The 25,276-nt window shown below is 45.4% G+C and overlaps 1 protein-coding gene across 3 annotated transcripts in view; it reads left to right on the top strand.

The window, feature by feature from the left end:
- LOC120059337 (extracellular sulfatase Sulf-2-like) overlaps positions 1 to 23,420 on the top strand; it is a 185,129-nt gene extending 161,709 nt beyond the window's left edge. Inside the window, exons 7-22 of one of the 3 annotated variants that reach the window (XM_039008318.1) lie at positions 2,932 to 3,082; positions 3,365 to 3,540; positions 6,753 to 6,881; positions 8,257 to 8,313; positions 11,596 to 11,731; positions 14,407 to 14,632; positions 17,030 to 17,327; positions 17,424 to 17,520; positions 18,456 to 18,550; positions 18,725 to 18,784; positions 18,927 to 19,090; positions 19,175 to 19,317; positions 20,084 to 20,207; positions 20,673 to 20,706; positions 22,673 to 22,726; positions 23,275 to 23,420. In XM_039008318.1, coding sequence (XP_038864246.1) covers positions 2,932 to 3,082; positions 3,365 to 3,540; positions 6,753 to 6,881; positions 8,257 to 8,313; positions 11,596 to 11,731; positions 14,407 to 14,632; positions 17,030 to 17,327; positions 17,424 to 17,520; positions 18,456 to 18,550; positions 18,725 to 18,784; positions 18,927 to 19,090; positions 19,175 to 19,317; positions 20,084 to 20,207; positions 20,673 to 20,706; positions 22,673 to 22,726; positions 23,275 to 23,305 — 1,975 coding nt within the window. In that variant the 3' untranslated portion in view covers positions 23,306 to 23,420. The remainder of the gene's footprint in view (positions 1 to 2,931; positions 3,083 to 3,364; positions 3,541 to 6,752; positions 6,882 to 8,256; positions 8,314 to 11,595; positions 11,732 to 14,406; positions 14,633 to 17,029; positions 17,328 to 17,423; positions 17,521 to 18,455; positions 18,551 to 18,724; positions 18,785 to 18,926; positions 19,091 to 19,174; positions 19,318 to 20,083; positions 20,208 to 20,672; positions 20,707 to 22,672; positions 22,727 to 23,274) is intronic. The other 2 variants (XM_039008319.1, XM_039008320.1) reach the window with 2 other exon arrangements.
- The last annotated feature ends 1,856 nt before the right edge of the window (positions 23,421 to 25,276 follow it).

The following is a 25,276-nucleotide window of genomic DNA, read 5'->3' as shown; positions in this document are numbered from 1 at the left end:
TTAATCACACACACACACACAACATCCTCCCACTGCACAACTCACAGGAGCCTCATCTCTCTGTGTGCCAAAAGGCAAGCCAGTTTTTTTAATTAAACCAATGACCAGCCACCAGCCCCAATTACACAGAGCAGTCCCGTCTTAGAATACATCCCCACCCTCCCACTGTCCTGATATATTATAGAATTACTCTCCTGGCTCACACAGGCACACACACACACATTCCCAGCTAACCATATTTTTACCCCAAAGCAGCCATGCATGTATAGACATTTTTCACTGTAGACATTTGTCTTCTGTACAATATAGAGTGCATTCTGAAAGTATTCAGACTCCTTAATTTTTCCAAAATGTTGTTACGTTACAGCCTTATTCTAAAATGGATTACATTCATTTTTTTTTTACTTATCAATATACACACAATACCCCATAATGACAAAGTGAAAAACGTTTTTTAGAACTTTTTGCAAAAAAAAGTTTTAAAAAGTAATTAATTACAGTATTTACATAATTTAATTTGGGCCATTTCCTGGTGTTTTGTGGTGAACACTGAGCAGGTCGAGCATAACATGTCAACCCTGTTACCCACAGATAGACAGGCTAGCATAACATGTCAACCCTGTTACCCACAGATAGACAGGCTAGCATAACATGTCAACCCTGTTACCCACAGATAGACAGGCTAGAATAACATGTCAACCCTGTTACCCACAGATAGACAGGCTAGAATAACACGTCAACCCTGTTACCCACAGATAGACAGGCTAGAATAACACGTCAACCCTGTTACCCACAGATAGACAGGCTAGAATAACATGTCAACCCTGTTACCCACAGATAGACAGGCTAGAATAACATGTCAACCCTGTTACCCACAGATAGACAGGCTAGAATAACACGTCAACCCTGTTACCCACAGATAGACAGGCTAGAATAACATGTCACCCCTGTTACCCACAGATAGACAGGCTAGAATAACATGTCAACCCTGTTACCCACAGATAGACAGGCTAGAATAACATGTCAACCCTGTTACCCACAGATAGACAGGCTAGAATAACATGTCAACCCTGTTACCCACAGACAGACAGGCTAGAATAACATGTCAACCCTGTTACCCACAGACAGACAGGCTAGACATGTTTTAACAATTTCATTTGTTTTTGTGAAGCTTGCATTTAATTGCCACTCCCTGTTGCACACAAAAAGCTTAAATTCTCCTTCAATACCCCTTCAATCCCTCTCACGGTCAACCTTGTTACTTTATTTGGCACTTGAGATGGGAACATAGTATTTTTTTATTAAGTCCATATTATGGCAAGAACAGCTCAAATAAGCAAAGATAAATGACAGTACGTCCTTACTTTAAGACACAAAACATGTCAAGAACTTTGAAAGTTTCTTCAAGTGCAGTCGCAAAAACCATCAAGCGCTATGATGAAACTGGCTCTCATGAGAACCGCCACAGGAAAGGAAGAACCGGAGTTACCTCTGCTGCAGAGGATAAAATAATTAGAGTAACCAGCCTCTGAAATTGCAGCCCAAATAAATGCTTCACAGAGTTCAAGTAACAGACACATCTCAACATCAACTGTTAAGAGGAGACTGTGTGAATGGTGGATTGCTGAAAAGAAACCACTACTAAAGGACACCAATAAGAAGAAGAGACTTGCTTGGGCCAAGAAACACAAGCAATGGACATTAGACCGGTGTAAATTTGTCCTTTGGTCTGGAGTCCAAATTGGAGATATGTGGTTCCAACCGCTGTGTCTTTGTGAGACGCGGTGTGGATGAACGGATGATCTCTGCGTGTGTATTTCCCACCGTGAAGCATGGAGGAGGAGGTGTTATGGTGTGGGGGTGCTTTGCTGTTGACACTGTCTGTGATTTATTTAGAATTCAAGGCCCACTTAACCAGCATGGCTACCACAACATTCTGCAGCGACACGCCATCCCATCTGGCTTGGACTGTGGCAGGACTGTGACCCAACACACCTGTGTTGTCAACACACCCAACACACCAGACTGTGTACGGACTATTTTACCAAGAAGGAGAGTGATGGAGCGCTGCATCAGATGACCTGGCCTCCACAATCCCCCAAACCGCAACCAAATTGAGATGGTTTGGGATGAGTCAGACCTCAAAGGGAAGGAAAAGCAGCCAACAAGTGCTCAGCATATGTGGGAACTCTTTCAAGACTGCTGGAAAAGCATTCCAGGTGAAGCTGGTTGAGAGAATGCCAAGAGTGTGCAATACTGTCATCAAGGCAAAGGGTGGCTATTTGAAGAATCTCAAATATAAAATATATTTTGATTTGTTTAACACTTTTTTGCTTACTACATGATTCCATATGTGTTATTTCATAGTTTTGATGTCTTCACTATTATTCTACAATGTAGAAAATAGTAGAAATAAAGAAAAACCGTTGAATGAGGGGGTATTCTAAAACTTTTGTCTGGTAGTGTGTGTAAATGTACTATTTAAGTTTTTCTTTTATTTACATTTGCAAAAATGTCTAAAACAGTTTTTGCTTTGTCATTATGGGGTATTGTGTGTAGATTGAGAAAATTAAATTTCAATTTTTTTGAATTAGGCTGTAACATAACAAAATGTGGAGAAATTCATGGGGTCTGAATACTTTGCGGAAGCACTGTAAGCATTCTTTATTAAAGGTAGACTAACACATCAACAATCAGAACAATGGAACTGCCTACCTGGCATCCATGACCCTTTAATGCTGTGCTTGGGACAATAGTTAATTATGGCAGAGACTTTGTGTCACTCATGGTAGGCTACTCTTTAATTAAGCACCTAAAGCTTAATTTAAACTCAAGGGGTACAAAGTCAAAAACTTTTAAAAGACGCTTTGTCAATGTCAATACGATGTCACTAAACTTCTCTGAACACTTCCCCCCCGTCTCTTCTCTCAGCACTCCCAGCTACAACTATGCTCCGAACCCGGACAAGCACTGGATCATGCGTTACACTGGGGCTATGAAGCCCATCCACATGGAGTTCACCAACATGCTACAGAGGAAGAGGCTGCAGACCCTGCTCTCTGTGGATGACAGCGTGGAGAAGGTGAGCTTAGAGCGCCCCCTACCTGCACCCCTCCAAAGGATCCTGTATGGCTCAGTTGGTAAAGCATGACGCTTGCAACACCAGGATAGTGAGTTCGATTCCCGGGGCCACCCATACGACAATGTATGCACGCATGACTGTAAGTCACTTTGGATAAAAGCGTCTGCTAAATGGCATATATTATATAGCATTCCTTCAATGTCCTTTCCATGGCCCTAGAAGAGGATACACATCCCATTGTTTATTGAGACAAGTTTGGAAGATATCTGCTCTGTGTTTTAGGTGTATAACATGTTGGCTGAGACTGGAGAACTGGACAACACATATATCATCTACACAGCTGACCATGGCTACCATGTTGGCCAGTTTGGACTGGTCAAGGGCAAGTCCATGCCCTATGAGTTTGACATCCGAGTTCCCTTCTACATCCGAGGGCCCAACGTGGAGGCAGGAGCCATGTAAGTGTGTGTGAGGTGGGGGTGAGTGTGTTGTATGGCTGTATTATCTTTACTCGGAAGGGTACTTAACCCCTGTGGGACTGATCCTTACATCCATACATACATTAAGTCAAATGTATAAATACAAATCCTCTGAATCCTCTATATAGCTGGTCTATCCCCCTTATGACTCCATAAGATCACTGAAAGACCGATAGACAGAGACTGACAGACTGACAGACAGGGGCCAAGAGACAGACAGACAGACAGACAGACAGACAGACAGACAGACAGACAGACAGACAGACAGACAGACAGACAGACAGACAGACAGACAGACAGACAGACAGACAGACAGAGACAGACCGACCGACCAACAGAGACAGACTGACATAGACAGACAAACCGATAAAGACAGAAAGACCGACAGAGACAGACCAACAGAGACAGACTGACATAGACGGACAAACCGATAAAGACAGACAGACCGACAGAGACAGACCGACAGAGACAGACCGACAGAGACAGACCGACAGAGACAGACCGACAGACCGACAGACAGACCGACAGACCGACAGACCGACCGACCGACCGACAGACAGACAGACAGACAGACAGACAGACAGACAGACAGACAGACAGACAGACAGACAGACAGACAGACAGACAGACAGACCGGCAGGGACAGACAGACGGACCAATAGAGACAGACAGACTGATAGAGACAGACAGATCGATAGAGACAGACAGACCGACAGAGACAGAGACGACCGACTGACAGACAGACAGACAGACAGACAGACAGACAGACAGACAGACAGACAGACAGACAGACAGACAGACAGACAGACAGACAGACCCACAGAGACAGACAGACCCACAGAGACAGACACACAGACCCACAGACAGACAGACAGACAGACCCACAGACAGACAGACCCACAGAGACAGACAGACCCACAGAGACAGACAGACCGACCAATAGAGACAAACAGACCCACAGAGACAGACAGACCGACCAATAGAGACAGACAGACCCACAGAGACAGACCGACAGACACACAGACCCACAGAGACAGACAGACATACTGATAGAGACAGACAGACCATTAGAAACAGACAGACCGATAGAGACAGAAAGACCAATAGAGACAGACAGACAGACTAACAGAGACAGACAGACAGACAGACTGACAGAGACAGACCGGCCGACAGAGACAGACAGACAGACTGACAGAGACAGACCGGCCGACAGAGACAGACAGACAGAGACTGACCGACAGAGACTGACCGACAGAGACGGACAGACAGAGACTGACTGACCGACAGAGACGGACAGACAGAGACTGACTGACCGACAGAGACGGACAGACAGAGACTGACAGACAGACTGACTGACTGACAGAGACAGACAGACAGACCAACAGAGACAGACAGACAGACCAACAGAGACCGACAGACCGACAGGGACAGACAGACAGACAGACAGACCAACCGACCGACAGAGACACACAGACCCACAGAGACAGACAGACCGATAGAGACAGAAAGACCAATACAGACAGACAGACAGACAGACAGACAGACAGACAGACAGACAGACAGACAGACAGACAGACAGACAGACAGACAGACAGACAGACTGAGACAGACCGACAGAGACGAACGGACCGACAGAGACGGACGGACCGAGACAGATCTCATTTGTTTCTCCAGACCCAGTCCTGATCCAGCTTGAATGATTTAGATCAGGGGGACGCATTGAGTCTTCAACGAGGTCCGGATGGCCGTACTCAAAATTGGTTATATTTTCTTGCTGTCAAAATTAGCAAAAAATAGTCCTCTATCCATTGTTTTTATTTTTCTATGATCCTTGACTGTCTAGCTTTCATTTGGGTGATTATTAGTGAGCTGGACACGGTCAAGGAACTATCAACGTAGGTTCATTATCATTTCTACACAGTTTACATTTGGTTTTAGTCATTTTAAAGTATATTTTTTTATCAAACGGATTCGACACCTCTGATTTAGATAGTCGGTTTAACATCAACACTCGGTGTTAAGTCCTGTAGAGCCAGGGGACAGGTCACGCAGACCATCATCCATGTCCCTCTGTGGTCCTGCTCTATGTCATCACCTCTCAGCAATGCACAGCCAGTCTCATCACCCCACCCCAGCTTCAACCTGGACCCACCTCTCCCCAATCCTCTGGCTCTCCTTCCTCTCCCCTTCTCTCCTCTCATTTTCTCTCCTACCCTTAGTCCGACACAAGGTTTTGGGCATTAGTGTTGTTTACCACTGGCAGGGTGTCTCTGCACTCTGTTCCCTGGAAAAGCAGATTACGACGGAAAAAGCCGTTTCACGAGGAGATCATGGGATTTCTCAGTTAGTGAAAAAGTGGATGGAGTGGGGGGAGGATTTAGGGAGGGGGGAGAGAGCCTAAAGGCGTCCGCATGCTACCCAGCCGAAACATTTTGTGATGTTTTTGTTCGTTTTGGACTTCTGTAACTGTGTTTTTCTGCTGCTCGGGCACAGGTCAATTTTTCTAGAGGCAAGCCGAAGTCAGTAGCTGAAGTCTACTCCCCTTTATCAGTGATTGGTCAACAGTAGGGATTCTTCAATGAAGTCCTTGTTGTCATTCAACGAGAGACAACTCTTTTTCATGCACATTTTTTTATTGAGAAATACTGCACCAAACATCTTAGTTAGATGTAAAATTGCTTGACTAAGATCTCCTCTGAAAAAACTGCAAAATTAATGACAGATTTCTTGAGTATTCTTAGAATAATTCGGACTATTTTGAGGAATACAGTGTCTCAAAATGGACAAACACTATTGCCGCTTTTTTTCCCTTTCCAAGCTGTCTTTTAAGGGAGTATGCAAGCACACTCGTTCGGGTTTGGCGCCTTAAGGGTTAAATACCACCCCTCACCGCTTCCTTTTCCTCTCTCTGTCCTGAGGGTCATATTCCCTCCTGCCTAGATCTCTGTCCTGAGGGTCATATTCCCTCCTGCCTAGATCTCTGGAGCAGTTATTTGTCAGCTTCACAAGGTTATGATCTGTCATCTTCCCCTGCCTCCTCTACTCTCTCTCTGTCTCTCGCTCTCTCTCTCTCTCTCTCTCTCTCTCCACACAGACCCCTTTCTCCCGCTCTCTTATCAGCTGACTTTAACTGACCAGATACCATCTGACGATGCCTGGTAATGACCTTATCTCTCCCTGCTTCTCCATAGCAACCCTCACATGGTGCTGAACATTGACCTGGCACCCACTATCCTGGACATCGCTGGCATGGACGTCCCTCCTGACATGGACGGCAAGTCCATCCTCAAGCTGCTGGACATAGAGAGACCAGTCAACAGGTGGGATATGGAGCCAAAAGGGTAGGGAAACATCCTGCCCATGGATATTTTATGGCACGCTCATATAATATGTGTATTCTGTATGTTGGCAGGCCATAGATCACTGATAGAAGTAGCTGTACATTGGCACAGGCCACTGACTGGTCTGAGTTCTCTCAGGGTTCCTGCTGTACTCTGGTAAAATCACTGCAAAAGAGCCAAATCTAACACCTGGGTTTGACCAATGAGTTTTCCTCAAAACTGTGGCACCGCACCAATCATTGGACCTGGCTCGGCCTGCCAGGTTACCATGGCATCCGTTGAGATTACATCCACATCCCAGCGACACCTTTTCCTCCTGCCCAGCTTGGATATTGCTTTCGTTAATGAAAAAAAATCAAAGAAAATATGAAATAATCCTTCTCCATTCTTCCAAGATGTGTCAACGGGGACCTGTGGTAATAACTACAGGAGCTTCCCTGCCAACGCCATTGAGTGAAGGAAGGTCTTTCACCAGCGGATGATTGTGTGTGTGTGTGTGTGTGTGTGTGTGTGTGTGTGTGTGTGTGTGTGTGTGTGTGTGTGTGTGTGTGTGTGTGTGTGTGTGTGTGTGTGTGTGTGTGTGTGTGTGTGTGTGTGTGTGTGTGTGCGTGTGTGTTGAGGGATTCTCTATTCTCTCTTGCAGCTCTACAGCTGCAATCAGGGGGAGATGGACTCGCCAGTCTGTGAAATTGTCTGGCAGGCAGAGGAGGCTGGGAGGCTAGCTGGCTGGCCTGATGTGGGGATGGGTGTTTGGAGGAGAGGAGGACAAGAGACTGGGTGGGATGGAGGAAAGCAGACCTGTGCTGGGTGTCTGCCTGGTCACTACTGTTGGCTGTGATGCCAATACCCCTCACAGAGATGAGAAAGAGATGGAGACCGAGAGAAAAGGCAATGAAAGAAGAGAGATGGAGAAAGAAAGGGCAAGGGAGAAGGAGAGATGGAGAAAGAAAGGGCGAGGGAGGGAGAGGGAGGGAGCAGTGCGGTGGCCAATGGATCGATAACTCATATCTGAACACCCGGCCAGGAGAAGGTCAGAGCACCCGGACAAGAGACCAATTTATTCCACACACTTTCTTTTCTTTTCTTCTACATTCGATCACTTTCTTTTCCCCCCATCCTTTTCCAAAAGAACACCTGAAGTGTGGTATCAATAGATTTTCATTTGAGATCATTTGACCCAGGGCTGGTTTTGATCTCCCTTCCAACCTGTTGCATTTTGTAATCACTGGAGGCTTCTGCTCTACAGAGTGAAGGAATTCTAATTTCCTCCAGCGTTACATTGCGTTCTGAATGTAGAACCTGGTCAATGAAGGAGATGCCTGATTGATTTGTCCTTTTCTCTCATGATTCTCAGGTTCCAGGTGAACAAGAAGGGGAAGGTGTGGAGAGACTCATTCCTGGTTGAGAGAGGGTGAGTCACGAGTAATAATGTCACTGTTTTAAATAACCATACTGCAGTTTATTTTTAATGTCTCTGTGTACCAATGAAGTCATCTGGTTACATCCATCTGAGTGTGTAATAGGGTACGGAGTAGGACAGTCTCAATGCCTCATTATCTCATGAGTTCCTTGCCTTTAATATTACCCTACTGATACTTGATATCAAACCAAATCAGGCAAAGCTGTGTATTACAGAATATTGTCATGACTAATTAGCATCTAGGACCATCCAGTAACAACCTAGTGAATATACAAAAAAAAAATATATATATATATAAATGCAACATGCAACAATTTCAAAGATTTAACTGAGTTCCAGTTCATATAAGGAAATCAGTCAATTGAAATACATTCATTAGGTCTTAATCTATGGATTTCACTGGGAATAAAGATATGCATCTGTTGGTTACAGATACCTTAAAAAAAAGGTGGGTCAGAAAACCAGTCAGTGTCTGGTGTGACCACCGCCTCATGCAGCACGGCATGTCTCCTTCACATAGAGTTGATCAGGCTGTTGATTGTGGCCTGTGGAATGTTGTCCCACTCCTCTTCAATGGCTGTGCGAAGTTGCTGGATGTATGCAGGCCATGGAAGAACTGTAACATGTTCAGCTTCCAGGAATTGTGTACAGATCCTTGCGACATGGGGTCGTGCATTATCATGCTGAAACATGAGGTGAGGCGGCGGATGAATGGCACGACAACGGGCCTCAGGATCTCGTCATGGTATCTCTGTGCATTCAAATTGCCATCAATAAAATGTATTTGTGTTTCGTTGTCCGTACCTTATGCCTGCCCATACCATAATCCCACCGCCACCATAGGCACTCTGTTCACAACATTGACATCAGCAATCTGCTCGCCCACACTATGCCATACACGCTAAAACCGGGATTAATCGGTGAAGAGCACACTTCTCCAGCATGCCTGAAGGTTGCCCACTGAAGTTGGTTATGATGCTGAACTGCGGTCAGGTCAAGACCCTGGTGAGGATGGCGAGCACGCAGATGAGCTTCCCTGAGATGGTTTCTAAATAGTTTGTGCAGAAATTCTTCGGTTGTGCAAACCTACAGTTTCATCAGCTGTCCGGGTGGCTGGTCTCAGACGATCCCGCAAATGAAGAAGCTGGATGTGGAGGTCCTGGCTGGCGTGGTTATACTTGGTCTGCGGTTGTGAGGCTGGTTGGACGTACAGTGCATTCAGAAAGTAATCAGAACCTTTGACTTTTTCCACATTTTGTTACGTTACAGCCTTATTCTGAAATGGATTCAATAGTTTTTTTCCCTCATGGGCTTCGTCACTTTTGGCCACTTTCTGCATTGAAACTGCCTGATGCACAAGCGACAATAAGACAGACTGTTACCCAGCCCATTCAAGCAGAGGAAAATACGTCCTCAACCCTCTCCCAACCTCAGTCAGAAGCAGTGCAGAGACAGTCAAGCATACGTACAGTGTACCCCCCAGGTTAGAAAAGTGCCCAGTCCCCCAAACCAGCTGTCACGCAAAGATGCAGAGGAAAGCAAGAGAAACTGCACACAACACCAAAAAACACCCTCGCCCCACATGTACAGTGCATTTGGAAAGTATTCAGACCCCTTGACTTTTCCCACATTTTTTTTACATTTCAGCCATTCTAAAATGTATTAAATATATATGTTTTCCTCATATACACACAATACCCCATAATGACAAAGCAAAAACAGGTGTTTGGAAATGTTTGCAAATGTATAAAATAAAATAAACGGAAAATATCACATTTACATAAGTCTTCAGACCCTTTACTCAGTACTTTGTTGAAGCACCTTTGGCAGCGATTACAGACTCGAGTCTTCTTGCGTATGATGCTACAAGCTTGGCACACCTGTATTTGGGGAGTTTCTCCCATTCTTCTCTGCAGATCCTCTCAAGCTCTGTCAGGTTAGATGGGGAGCGTTGCTGCACAGCTATTTACAGGTCTCTCCAAGATGTTAGATCGGGTTCAAGTCTGGGCTCTGGCTGGGTCACTCAAGGACATTCAGAGACTTGTCCCAAAGCCACTCCTGCGCTGTCTTAGCTGTGTGCTTAGGGTCGTTCTCCAGTTGGAAGGGGAACCTTCGCCCCAGTCTGAGGTCCTAAGTGCTCTGGAGCAGGTTTTCATCAAGGATCTCTGTACTTTGCTCAGTTCATCTTTCCCTTGATCCTGACTGGTCTCCCAGTCCCTGCCTCTGAAAAACATCCCCAAAGCATGATGCTGCCACCACCATGCTTCACCATAGGGATGATGCCAGGTTTCCTCCAAACGTGACGCTTGGCATTCAGGCCAAAGAGTTCAACCTTGGTTTCATCAGACCAGAGAATCTTGTTTCTTATGGTCTGAGAGTCTTTAGGTGCCTTTTGGAAAACTCTAAGAGGGTTGTCGTACCTTTTACTGAGGAGTGGCTTCAGTCTGGGCCCTCTACCATAAAGGCCTGATTGGTGGAATGCTGCAGAGATGGTTGACCTTCTGGAAGGTTCTCCCATCTCCACAGAGGAACTCTGGAGCTCTGTCAGAGTGACCATCGGGTTCTTGGTCACCTCCCTGACCAAGGCCCTTCTCTCCCAATTGCTTGTTTGGCCGGGCGGGCAGCTCTAGGAAGAGTCTTGGTGGTTCCAAACGTAATCCATTGAAGAAGGATGGAGGCCACTGTGTTCTTGGGGACCTTCAATGCTGCATACATGTTTTGGTACCCTTCCCCAGATCTGTGCCTCGACACAATCCTGTCTCGGAGCTCTACGGACACTTCCTTTGACCTCATGACTTGTTTTTGCTCTGACATGGACTGTGATGAAATTAACATTAAAATGTAATGAACATTAGAAATGAAATGAACATTAGAAATGAACATTAAATTATCTGGCAACAGCTCTGGTGGACATTCATACAGTCAGCAAGCCAATTACACGCTCCCTCAAAAGACATCTGTGGCATTTTGTTTTGTAACAAAACTGTACATTTTGTGGCCTTTCATTGTCCCCAGCACAAGGTGCACCTGTGTAATGAAATGCTGTTTATTCAGCTTCTTGAAATGCCACACCTGTCAGGTGGATGGATTATCTTGGCAACAGGGACGTAAACAAATTTGTGCACAACATTTGAGAGAAATATGCTTTTTGTGCGTATGGATTTCTGCTGTCTTTTATATTTCAGCTCATGAAACATGGGACCAACACTTTACATGTTGCGTTAATATTTTTGTTCAGTATAGTTCCATAACTGTGGGTGTGTGTTTTCACAGGAAGCTGCTCCACATACGTGATGCGCCTCCAGGGAAGGATGTGGCCCAGGAGGAGAACTTCCTGCCTAAGTACCAGCGGGTCAAGGACTTGTGTCAGAGAGCAGAGTACCAGACACCCTGCCAACAGCTGGGACAGGTAGGCAGCAAGCACACACACACATTATATGGTCACACTTGAATTAACAGTCAAATTCCCAGTAACACACACACTCAGACTCACGGATGCACAAGCATAACACTCTAGACTGAAGACACTTAAGACATATGAAGACTCTTGACAGTTGACAAAGAGCATTCGGAAAGTATTCATACCCCTTGACTTTTTCCATATTTTGTTACGTTACAGCCTTATTCTAAAATTGATTAAATATTTAAAAAATCCTCATCAATCTACACTCATTACCCCATAATGACAAAGTGAAAACAGTTTTTTAGAAATGTTTGCAAATGTATTAAAGATAAAAAACAGAAATACCTTATTTACATAAGTATTCAGACCCATTGCTATGAGACTCAAAATTGAGCTAAGGTGCGTCCTGTTTCCATTGATCATCCTTGAGATGTTTCTACAACTTGATTGGAGTCCACCAGGGGTAAATTCAATTGATTGAACATGATTTGGAAAGGCACACACCTGTCTTTATAAGGTCCCACAGTTGACAGTGCATGTCAGAGCAAAAACCAAGCCATGAGGTTGAAGGAATTGTCCTCAGAGCTCCGGAACAGGATTGTGTCAAGGCACAGATCTGGGGAAGGGTAACAAAACATTTCTGCAGCATTGAAGGTCCCCAAGAACACAGTGGCCTCCATCATTCTTAAATGGAAGAAGTTTGGAGCCATCAAGACTTTTCCGAGAGCTGGCCGCCCGGCCAATCTGAGCAATTGGGGGAAAAGGGCCTTGGTCAGGGAGGTGACCAAGAACTAGATAGTCACTCTGACAGGGCTACAGAGTTCCTCTGTGGAGATAGGAGAACCTTTCAGAAGGACAACCATCTCTGCAGCACCACCAATCAGGCCTTTATGGTAGAGTGGCCAGACGGAAGCCACTGTTCAGTAAAAGTCATATGACAGCCCGCTTGGAGTTTGCCAAAAAGCACCTAAAGGACTCTCTAAACATGAGAAACAAGATTATCTGGTCTGATGAAACCAATATTGAACTCTTTGGCCTGAATGCCAAGCGTCACATCTGGAAGAAACCTGGCACCATCCCTACGGTGAAGCATAGTGGTGGCAGCATCATGCTGTTGGGATGTTTTTAAGCGGCAGGGACTGGAAGACTAGTCAGGATCGAGGGAAAGATGAACGGCGCAAAGTACAGAGAGATCCTTGATGAAAACCTGCTCCAGCGCGCTCAGGACCTCAGACTGGGGCAAAGGTTCACCTTCCAACAGGACAACAACCTTAAGCACACAGCCAGGAGTAGCTTCGGAACAAGTCTCTGAATGTCCTTGAGTGACCCAGCCAGAGCCCAGACTTGAACCCGATTTGAACATCTCTGGAGAGAACTGAAAATAGCTGTACAGCGATGCTCCCCATCCAACCTGACAGAGCTTGAGAGGATCTGCAGAGAAGAATAGGAGAAAGATTGATGAGGGATTTTTAAAGTATTTTGTATCCATTTTAGAATAAAGCTGTCATGTAACAACATTTGGACAAAGTCAAGGGGTCTGAATACTTTACGAATGCACTGCAAGTCACTTCCAATCATCCATCTCTTCTTGGCATTTCACCTCCATTAGTATCAGTTAATTGGTATGTCTGAGATTCTACTTAAAATGGCTCTGTATCCTCTTGATCACCTGCTGGTGTAGAGAGATAGTGAGCTGCTGGGTTTTGTTCTTTTGAGAGGTATAGGGAAGGAGCGGAGAATATACCCTGCAGGTTGGTTTCTCAGTGGGTGTAGACAGGATAGACAGGTGCTTTTATCACTCTCTGTCCCCAATGACAGACAGACAGAAGGACCAAGTTTTGAAACTGAAGAGCTGTGTTTTGGGTGATTAGGCTTTGAGTCAGGTCTGTTGCCATAGCTATGCCCCCCAGGACACACACACATGAACACACACTCCCCCCCACCTCACTAATGACAGACAGTGGGGGAGTGTGTGTGACAGTTCTTTAGCTGTCAGATCAAACACCTGCAATTTCAAGCTCTTAAATCTATCTTAACAACGTTGACCATTGAACAGTAGTTCCCGAGGGGTCTCTGTATCCAACCTATCAATCTCCCCCACTCTCACTTCTTTTTGTTCCTGTCTCTTCTGGAGTAGAAAGTCATTTCTCACTGAGCGGCTCTCTTATTCTCTCTTGGATCCTGTTGGATTTCCTCTTTGACACGTCTACTCCTTTTTCCCATCTGACATCAATTATGTTAATTAGAAAGCTCTCTCTGTAATTTCACAAGTAACCACTGACAGAGAAAGTGTCAACAGACTGTATCATAATTAGATTGAGACGGAGCTGCAGTGGCCCTGCTTGGTACTCTGTCTGTGTACACTACTGTACTGTAGCTGCCTGTTCATTATGACAGAAGGGGACGGTGTGGGAGCAGAGATGAGAAGGGGAAGAGACGAGCATCTTGTCAAATACAGGTCCTCTCCTCTCTGCCGTGCCATGGTTTGTCATCATTACCTGTTAATTGCAGTTGAAACAACATCACAGACGGGGGAATGGACGTTCATTTGAGGCTACTTAGCGTCGCTTGTTTCCACCTGCAAGTAATTTTACCTCGAGAAGCACGGTGTGTGTGTAAAGATACACTATAGGTTTCTCTCAGTGTTATCTTCTGTCCCCCTCTCCTCTGTCTCCCTGCAGAAGTGGCAGTGTTTGGAGGATGCCACAGGGAAGCTGAGGCTGTATAAGTGCAAGGGCATGACCAGCATGTCGGCAGCCCGGAAGGATGGCCCTGCCAACATCAAGTCCAAGTACTACCCCCAGCGCAAGGCGGAGCGCAACACAGAGCACGATGGCTGTAACTGTGACCAGTACCCCAGCTTCAGACTCAGCACCTTGAAGAAGAAGAAGCTGCTCTCCAAGAAGAGTAAGTGGAGTGGAAAGAATGTGTTTCTCTCGCACTCATACACAAACACTCTTGTCACACACACAAAATTCTGCTGTACAAAATGTTCCTCACTCACTCAACCTTGCATGAACGCAGTCTCACTTCTTGTCCCTGATGTAGAATGTGGGCGTCACCTTGTGGAGACAATAATACCTTCACCCACAGTCATTATTGAAAGGTTGTGTAACTTTGTGGGCGACCCGGCCAAATTCACATAAAAATGTAATCTGTCATTCTACTTGAAAGCAAGTCTGATAAGTGGTAGGTCTGTTCTATGTTCCCTACTTCTATGATTTCTGTGGTTAAGTTCAGCTTTTGCATCTTTTTACTTTCTGTTTGCACACCAGCTTCAAACAGCTAAAAATACAATGCGTGTTTAGTTATTTATATATATATATATATATATATATATATACATACACTACTGTTCAAAAGTTTGGGGTCACTTAGAAATGTCCATGTTTTTAAAAGAAAAGCACATTTTTTGTCCATTAAAATAACATCAAATTGATCAGAAATACAGTGTAGACATTGTTAATGTTGTAAATGACTATTGTAGCTGGAAACTGCTGATTTTTAATGGAAAATCTACATAGGCGTACAGAGGCCCATTATCAGCAACCATCACTCCTGTGTACCAATGGCACGTTGTGTTAGCTAGTCCAAGTTTATCATTTTAAAAAGGCTAATTGATCATTAGAAAACCCTTTTGCAATTATGTTAGCACAGCTGAAAACTGTTGTTCTGATTAAAGAAGAAAGAAAACTGGCCTTCTTTAGACTAGTTGAGTATCTGGAGCATCAACATTTGTGGGTTCGATTACAGGCTCAAAATGGCCAGAAACAAAGATCTTTCTTCTGAAACTCATCAGTCTATTCTTGTTCTGAGAAATGAAGGCTATTCCATGTGAGAAATTGCCAAGAAACTGAAGATCTCGTACAGCGCTGTGTACTACTCCCTTCACGGAACAGCGCAAACTGGCTCTAACCAGAATAGAAAGAGTGGGAGGCCCCGGTGCACAACTGAGCAAGAGGACAAGTACATTAGAGTGTCTAGTGTGAGAAACAGACGCCTCACAAGTCCTCAACTGGCAGCTTCATTAAATAGTACCAGCAAAACACCAGTCTCAACGTCAACAGTGAAGAGGCGACTCCAGGATGCTGTCCTTCTAGGCAGAGTTGCAAAGAAAAAGCCATATCTCAGACTGGCCAATAAAAAGAATGGGCAAAAGAACACAGACACTGGACAGAGGAACTCTGCCTAGAAGGCCAGCATCCCGGAGTCGCCACTTCACTGTTGATGCTGAGACTGGTGTTTTGAGGGTACTATTTAATGAAGCTGCCAGTTGAGGATTTGTGAGGCTTCTGTTTCTCAAATTAGACACTCCAATGTACTTGTCCTCTTGCTCAGTTGTGCACCGGGGTCTCCCACTTCTCTTTCTATTCTGGTTAGGGCCAGTTTGCGCTGTTCTGTGAAGGAAGTAGTACACAGCATTGTACGAGATCTTCAGTTTCATTGCAGTTTCTCGCCTTCATTTCTCAGAACAAGAATAGACTGACGAGTTTCAGAAGAAAGTTCTTTGTTTCTGCCCATTTTGAGCCTGTAAATCTAACTCACAAATACTGATGCTCCAGGCACTCAACTAGTCTAAAGAAGGCCAGTTTCATTGCTTCTTTAATCAGAACAACAGTTTTCAGCTGTGCTAACATAATTGCAAAAGGCTTTTCTAATGATCAGTTAGCCTTTTATAATCATAAACTTGGATTAGCTAACACAACATGCCATTGGAACACAAGAGTGATGGTTGCTGATAATGGGCCTCTGTACAACTATGTAGATATTCCATTAAAAATCTGCCGTTCCCAGCTACAATAGGCATTTACAACATTAACAATGTCTACACTGTATTTCTGATAAATTTTATGTTATTTTAATGGACAAAAAATGTGCTTTTCTTTTAAAAACAAGGACATTTCTAAGTGACCCCAAACTTTTGAACGGTAGTGTATATAGTTCAATGATTCTCTACACCCCTCAAATAGAAATCTGGACCTCAAAGCCAATTCCACTGCTGTTTCATTTCCCCCCTCTAATCAGGGGACACCAGGTGTGTACAATTAATTATAAGGTAGAACAGAAAGCCAGCAGGCTCCGGACCTTGTAGGGTAAGATTTGAATACCTCTACTCTACACTATACATTGCTTGTTTTGTCACATAAACTGAAATTAGGTGAACATGATAGAATTTTGTCAACCAGTAAATGGCGGAGCGATTTCTACATATTTCACCTTTAATGAGTATCATAGGGCCTGATAGGGTTTATATACTGACTGTAGCAATCCCTCCACTATCTCACCCTGCCCTCCTCCTGACAGAGATGAAAGCCATCAAGAGCTACGCCCGTAACCGTTACTCCCGCTCTGTGGAGATGGAGATAGGAGGGGACCTGTATGCTGTAGACTTGGAGGATGGCTACCAGCCTGTACCGGCCCCCAGGAACCTCAGCCAGGCTGGGGCCAGGACCCCACGCGACGACACTGAGGACGACTTTAGTGGCATGGGGGTCACTGTCACCGTCACCCCCAGGAATAGCAGCAACAGTCTAGCTATTGTATCTTCTGGAATCAAAGTCACACACAGGTCAGGGAGTGTGTGGATGTTCAATATGGATGGGTGGGTTTGTTTGTCGTGTGTTAGTACTGCATGTTGAGTGTGTTGTTGTGTTAGTTATTGATTAGGCTAAATGCTCAGTGTGTATCCTGTCCTCAGGTGCTCTATTCTGGCCAATGACACAGTGAAGTGTGATACAGGGATCTATAAGTCCCTGCAGGCCTGGAAGGACCACAAACTCCACATTGATCACGAGGTGAGTCTTCTCAGCCACTCACATAACTGATGTTTTATTCCTTAATGCAGTTGATTATCTTCAGTGGTCACAGTGATCGTGTCATGACAATCAATAACTGACAATGAAATCGATGACAATTATGGACAGCATCAATGATTGTGTAATTATTAATTAGTTGAATATAGCCTGCTATTGACACACACATACTCAGATTCAGTTCCTGTGTTGAATGCCACTCTGTGTTGTAATCCACTGAGGGCACAAAACATTAGGAACACCTTCCTAATCTTCCTAATATTGATTGGCATCCCCTTTTTCCCTGAGAACAACCTCAATTCGTCGAGGCTCGAACTCTATATAAGGTATCGAAAGAGCTCCACAGGGATGCTGGCCCATGTTGACTCCAATGCTTCCCACAGTTGTTTCAAATTGGCTGGATGTCCTTTGGGTGGTGGACCATTCTTGATACACACAGGAAACCGTTGAATGTGGAAAAACCCAGCAGTGTTGCAGTTCTTGAGACAAACTGGAGCACCTGGCCCCGTTCAAAGGCACTTAAATCTTTTGTCTTGCCCATTCACCCTCTGAATGGCACACATACACAATCCATGTCTCAATTGTCTTACAAATCCTTCTTTAACCAGTCTCCTCCCCTTCATCTACACTGATTGAAATTGATTTAACAGGTGATATCAATAAGGGATCATAGCTTTCACCTGGTCAGTCAGTCATAGAAGGAGCAGGTGTACCTAATGTTTTCTACACTCAGTGCATATGCCATTCAGCAGACCCTTTATTCCAAACGATGTACAGTTATGCCTGCATACATTTTACATACCGGTGGTCCCGGGAATCCAACTCCTGCCATTGCAAGCGCCATGCTCTACCAACGGAGCTACAGAAGCCCTCATTGTTGTGATATTCCTAGATCTAATGCCCTGCATCTCTGTTAGATTGAGACCCTGCAAACAAAGATCAAGAACCTAAGAGAGGTTAGGGGTCACCTGAAGAAAGCCCGCCCAGATGAGTGTGACTGCAACCACTACATGTAAGGACCAAACAACCTCTTAGGAATCCATTGTTTAATTACCAATATCCTTCCACATACTAAACGCCAGCATTAGATGCACTTACAGTGAAGATAACGGCTGTCTACCAGACTTGAAGAGGTTTACTACATGCTCATAAAGACTGATTATGTAAATATCTGTCTGTGTTTCAGCTACAAGTCTAAGTACAAGAGTAAGCTCAGGCACAAAGGAGGCAGCATTCACCCATTCAGGTAAGGGGGTGGGTTTGTGTATAAGAAAGGGACATATGCTGTTTGTGTGCTTCTGCCTATGTAGTGATTGCATATCTACAGTGTGTATTTGAATGTGTCATTGTGTGATGTGTGTATTTCTATGTGTGTGTGACGTCATCAGGAAGGGTCAGGATAAGAAGGCGTGGTTACTGAAAGAGCAGAAGAGGAGGAAGAAGATGCGGAAGCTGCTGAAACGTCTGAGGAACAACGACACCTGTAGCATGCCTGGTCTCACCTGCTTCACCCACGACAACCAGCACTGGCAGACCGCCCCCTTCTGGACAAGTAAGAGACTACACACACACACACACACACACACACACAAACACACATACTACACTAGCATTACTGACTATTCTCTGTCTGCAGTGGGTCCGTTCTGTGCCTGCACCAGTGCCAACAACAACACCTACTGGTGTCTGAGGACCATCAACGAGACACACAACTTCCTCTTCTGCGAGTTTGCTACTGGCTTCCTGGAGTACTTTGACCTCAACACGGATCCCTACCAAGTTAGTACTCAATCCTCACCGCAAGCACTCCTCTGTAAAGATGCCTTCTAACATTCACTACTGGGGGCAAAGTGGTTGAATAGACATTGAATTGACGTCTGCGCCCAGTGGGTAGCCTGCTGCCCTGTTTCAAGATAGCAAAGTGAAAATCAGCTATTATATAAGAGACGTTAGACCAGTACGGCCGGTATGAATACCAGTACTATTCATCTCTCTCACCCACCTGGACTCTCTCTCTCTCACCCACCTGGACTCTCTCTCTCTCTCACCCACCTGGACTCTCTCTCTCTCTCACCCACCTGGACTCTCTCTCTCTCTCACCCAGTCTCTCTCTCTCACCCACCTGGACTCTCTCTCTCTCATCTGGACACTGTCCCTCACCCACCCGGACTCTCTCTCTCTCACCCACCCGGACTCTCTCTCTCTCACCCAGACACTCTCTCTCTCTCATCCAGACACTCTCTCTCTCTCATCCGGACACTGTCTCTCACCCACCTGGACTCTCTCTCTCTCTCACCCAGACACTCTCTCTCTCTCTCTCTCACCCACCTGGACTCTCTCTCTCTCTCTCTCACCCAGACACTCTCTCTCTCTCTCTCTCACCCACCTGGACTCTCTCTCTCTCACCCAGACACTCTCTCTCTCTCTCTCTCACCCACCTGGACTCTCTCTCTCTCTCACCCAGACACTCTCTCTCTCTCATCCGGACACTGTCTCTCACCCACCCGGACTTACTCTCTCTCTCTCTCTCTCTCTCTCCGTGTAGCTGATGAATGCTGTGAACACGCTGGACCGAACCGTCCTAAACCAGCTCCACGTTCAACTCATGGAGCTCCGCAGCTGCAAGGGCCACAAGCAGTGTAACCCCCGTACCCGCAACCTGGAGCTGGGTGAGTTCCTCACACACACACACACACACACACACACACACACACACACACACACACACACACACACACACACACACACACACACACACACACACACTATGCCAGGTTGTTGTGGGTTGTGACTACAGACGAATGATCTGTTTGGCATCCTCATCACCATCACCCTCACCAGCAGACCCAAATCATGCCTTGATTTCTGTTCTTGCATTACTTCTCATGTATCAGTTCTTTACCTGCATTTTAAACAGTTACAACCTCTCCCTGTGTTTTGTTCCTTTTAATTAAGGTCAATTCAGTTGAAAACTTTTTTCTACTTGTATTTATTTGAATTTCAGATAACATTTTGTCTTTAAAACGACTGCTCTTTCTAAAGCATTTAAAAGCCTCTCTTAACGAGGTCTCTGTGCCTTCATTGATAGGAATGTGTTCATATGTTTTCTAACCACTGCATTGTCTTTTCTTCAGGAGGTAAAGAGCGAAGCAGCTTTGATGAATACAGGTATCTTTACTCATTGACTTGAACACCACTCGGCACTTAACGATTTATTAGATATTAGTACTATATAATATTTATAGAAATATTCCTAAAAGATAGCACACATACTTGGTCTAGAATACATTGACAAAATACAAAACACTTAGAGAATACATACAGTGCAGTTGGAAAATATTCAGACCATTCCCTTTTTTAACTTTTTGTTACGTTACAGCCTTATCCTAAAATGGATTAAATTAATAAAAAATCTACACTCAATACCCCATAATGACAAAGCAAAAACAGGCATTTAGAATTTTTTTGCAAATTTATTCAAAATAAAAAACAGAAATACCTTATTTACATAAGTATTCAGACCCTTTGATATGAGACTCGAAATTGAGCTCAGGTGCATCCTGTTTCCATTAATCATCCTTGAGATGTTTCCACAACTTGACTGGAGTCCACCTGTGATAAATTCAATTCATTGGACATGATTTGGAAATGCACACACCTGTCTATATAAGGTCCCACAGTTGACAGTGCAGATCAGAGCAAAAACCAAGCCATGAGGTTGAAGGAATTGTCCGTAGAGCTCAGATGATACAGGATTGTGTCGAGGCACAGATCTGGGGAAGGGTACCAAACATTTTTTGCAGCATTGAAGGTCCTAAAAACACAGTGGCCATCATTCTTAAATGGAAGAAGTTTGGAACCACCAAGACTCTTCCTAGAGCTGGCCGCCGGCCCAACTGAGTAATCATGGGAGAAGGGCCTTGGTCAGGGAGGTGACCAAGAACCTGATGGTCACTCTGACAGAGCTCTGGAGTTCCTCTGTGGATATGGGAGAACCTTCCAGAGGGGCAACCATCTCTGCAGCACTCCACCAATCAGGACTTTATGGTAGAGTGGCCAGACTGAAGCCACTCCTCAGTAAAAGGCACATGACAGCCCGCTTGGAGTTTACCAAAAGGCACCTAAAGGACTCTCAGACCATGAGAAACAAGATTCTCTGGTCTGATGAAACCAAGATGGAAGTCTTTGGCCTGAATGCCAAGCGTCACGTCTGGAGGAAACCTGGCACCGTTCCTACGGTGAAGCATGGTGGTGGCAGCATCATGCTGTGGGGATGTTTTTCAGCAGCAGCGACTGGTAGACTAGTCAGGATCAAGGGAAAGATTAACGGATCAAAGTACAGAGAGATCCTTGATGAAAACCAGCTCCAGAGCACTCAGGATCTCAAACTGGGCGAAGGTTCCCATTCCAACAGGACAACGACCCTAAGCACACAGCCACGACAACGCAGGAGTTGCTTCGCGACAAGGCTCTCTGAATGTCCTTGTGTGGCCCAGCCAGAGCCCTGACTTGAACCCAATTGAACCTTTCTGGAGAGACCTGAAAATAGCTGTGCAGTGAAGCTCCCCATCCAACCAGACAGAGCTTGAGAGGATCTGCATAGAACAATGGGAGAAACTCCCCAAATACAGGTGTGCCAAGATTTTCACTTCATACCCAAGAAGACTTGAGGCTGTAATCGCTACCAAAGGTGCTTCAACAAAGTACTGAGTAAAGTGTCTGAATACCTATGTAAATGTGATATTTCCTTTTTCTTTTGTAGCAGAAAATTCTAAAAACCTGTTTTGTCATTATGGGGTATTGTGTGTAGATTGGGGGGAAACAATTTAATACATTTTAGAATAAGGCTGTAATGTGGAAAAAGTCAAGGGGTCTGAATACTTTCCAAATGCACTGTACATGTGGGGCGAGGGTGTTTTTGGTGTTGTGTGCAGTTTCTCTTGCTTTCCTCTGCATCTTTGCATGACAGCTGGTTTGGGGGACTGGGCACTTTTCTAACCTGGGGGGTACACTGTACGTATGCTTGACTGTCTCTGCACTGCTTCTGACTGAGGTTGGGAGAGGGTTGAGGACGTATTTTCCTCTGCTTGAATGGGCTGGGTAACAGTCTGTCTTATTGTCGCTTGTGCATCAGGCAATTTCAACGCAGAAAGTGGCCAAAAGTGAAGAAGCCCACCTCCAAATCACTGTGAGTTTGGACACCCCATCTGGTCCTCACGATGCCACCAGTCACCTCTAACTGAGCTTTTCTTCCTCTCTTTCCTCTCTTCCTTCTCTGTAGTTTTTTCAACTCTGGGTTCGTCCAGGCTTGCATGCTGATCTCTGCTAGTTCTAGTTAATAACCATGTCTTTCTCACTCTCCTATCTGTCTGCATGGATGTTCTGACCTGCACAGCTCTGCTCACATCTCACCCTGTCCTACTGTTTCTCACCAGTAGAGGGCGTCATCCACCCCCACCGCCCAACACATCTGCCTTCATCATCTTATCATCTCTGTCTATTGGTTGACTTTTCTCTTTTATTACGTTTCATATGGTCTCTTATAATGTCTCTTTCTGATACTCTGCTGTACATATGGCTTGTGTGTTTCGTGATTTATCTCTATAGTTGCCTGATGTGAATATCACAGCATCAACCCATTCACGTGGTGCTGACGGGAAGAGATACAGACATAACAGGTGCCAGAGGTTTACTGTGGATGACACTGTTTTTGTCTGTGTGCTTTTGTCTCATCAGAGGACAGATTTGGGAAGGCTGGGAGGGATAGGGTCCATGAGGCCAGAGTGGCCCCGCCCGAAGCGCCCACTGTGGGGGGAACGGGAATGGACTGGTCAGAACTTGAACCCTTGTACAGACTTGACGAGCACGCCTACGATCTCAAACTCAACTTCAACGTCAGCCTGGAGGACTGGGACAACTTTGGTGGGACCGTGGACAGGATGTTCACGTTGCTCGGCAACTTCAACCACCAGCCGAACGGGCGCCGCAGCAACGTAATTCCCGGGGAGGGGAGAGGAGGAAGAGACCACGCCCTGGTGTCATCAACAGACCAATCAACCTCAGCCATCTACCTGACCACCCTGGCCACCCCTGCTCTCCTGCTGAGAGAGGCTGGGGCCGAGGTCCTGAGGGAGGCACTGGGGCTGAATGGAGGGCCGCACCACTCTCCCTCTCCCTCCTCCTCTTCCTCTCCCCTAGTTCCAGCTGAGGAGGGCAGCTCAGACTGGAACCGCGCCCCACCTCTTCTCAACCAGTTTGTGGAGGAGGGCCAGCTCACTCTGCATGAGAAGGAAGAGGATGAGGAGAGCATGGAGAGAGGTGATGAAGAGGAGAAGGAGTTGTTGAGGAGGCGGTCATCCCGGTGGAGACTGAACCATGCTCACTGTGACTGCAGTGACTTTGTTCAGGAGGCTGAGAATGGGTTGCCCGTATGACTGCTTGTAAGACCCCTCTCTCTCTCTCTGTCTCCCCTCCTCACCTGAGATTTTAGGGACACTGAACCAGCACAATGCCACCTCTGGCCTGTCCCCCACCCTGACCTCTCACCCTCTTCCTCCTTATGCCACAGCAGCACCTCCAGGCTGATATCGGGATGAGCCTGTCCCTTTAATCCAGACTGTGGCCCTCCAGTGCCCCAGTCATAGCCCAGGCCAGCAGACTGCCCCCTGCTGGCCCCTTCCTGTAATACACCACCACACAACAGACTTCACAAGGAGATCCTCTAGGCTCGAACGCAGCAGCAGTACATGATTATTTTCCTAATGCAGGACTTTGCTTCGGTTTTTGTTTGTGGGGCAGGGAACGAATGGGAGAGGAAAGGAAACTTGATAGATTTTTGATATTCATTGGAATCTTTGAAAAATATTTTGTATTGTGGCCATGTGTACTTTACTTTTAGGTTTTTACTACTAGCTATATTCATTGGCGGCGATTTCATCCCACTGTGCAGCTTCAGTGTATGTGGCACATTGATTTCATGTTTTTTACCCATGTGTTACTAATCAACATTTAAAACCCCTTAATTCTATTAAATGCAGATGATCAATTATGAGATTGCAGCGACGCACGCACACACGCACACACACACTTTCAGTTACAGTGCAACCTGCCTTTGAGTATGGCGGCAAACATGCATGAGTGGTGGTTAGGGCTAAAGTGCAGGTAGGAACTGGGAGAGTGCCATCTCTTTTCAGTTTAATTATGTTTCTAATGAAAAACAAGAGACTTGATATTTATGCGATTCAAATATTTTGGGGAAATCATTCTCTTTTGTTTTTTCAATTTCAAAATGAGTGTTTGACATCCAGATGTTGAACAGATTAGTAAAAACTCTTATTAAGATTTCTACAGCTTGGCCTACATAAAGCTAGGTATCCATGGCATTACCTGTTATAAAAACAGTCCAATCAGAGAACATGCATTTGAAGACAGTCATCTGATGTGAATCTAACTTGTCCAGTCTCTTTGGTTAATCTTTTTATGAAGTCATCCGTCCAATACTTCATTGACATCATCAAAGGCCTTAGAGAAAGAAAGTGCGCTTGTTTTGCAAGCCGGTTTGTCCCAGAGATGGGCGGGACATAGGTTTGGCAACCCGCTCAGACCTTACAGCAAACCTGGCAGTTTATGTTGCCTAATACCACTTATGGAAACTCAGGACATGCTGGTTTGTAAAACAAGCACACCCAGTCATGATCAGCCGTAACTTCATGGTCTAAAGACTGTGTACACGTTTCCC

This window comes from Salvelinus namaycush, chromosome 14 (genome assembly GCF_016432855.1).
Source record: "Salvelinus namaycush isolate Seneca chromosome 14, SaNama_1.0, whole genome shotgun sequence".
In the NCBI taxonomy this organism is placed as follows: Eukaryota; Metazoa; Chordata; class Actinopteri; order Salmoniformes; family Salmonidae; genus Salvelinus; species Salvelinus namaycush.
This window is presented reverse-complemented; position numbering and strand designations above follow the sequence as displayed.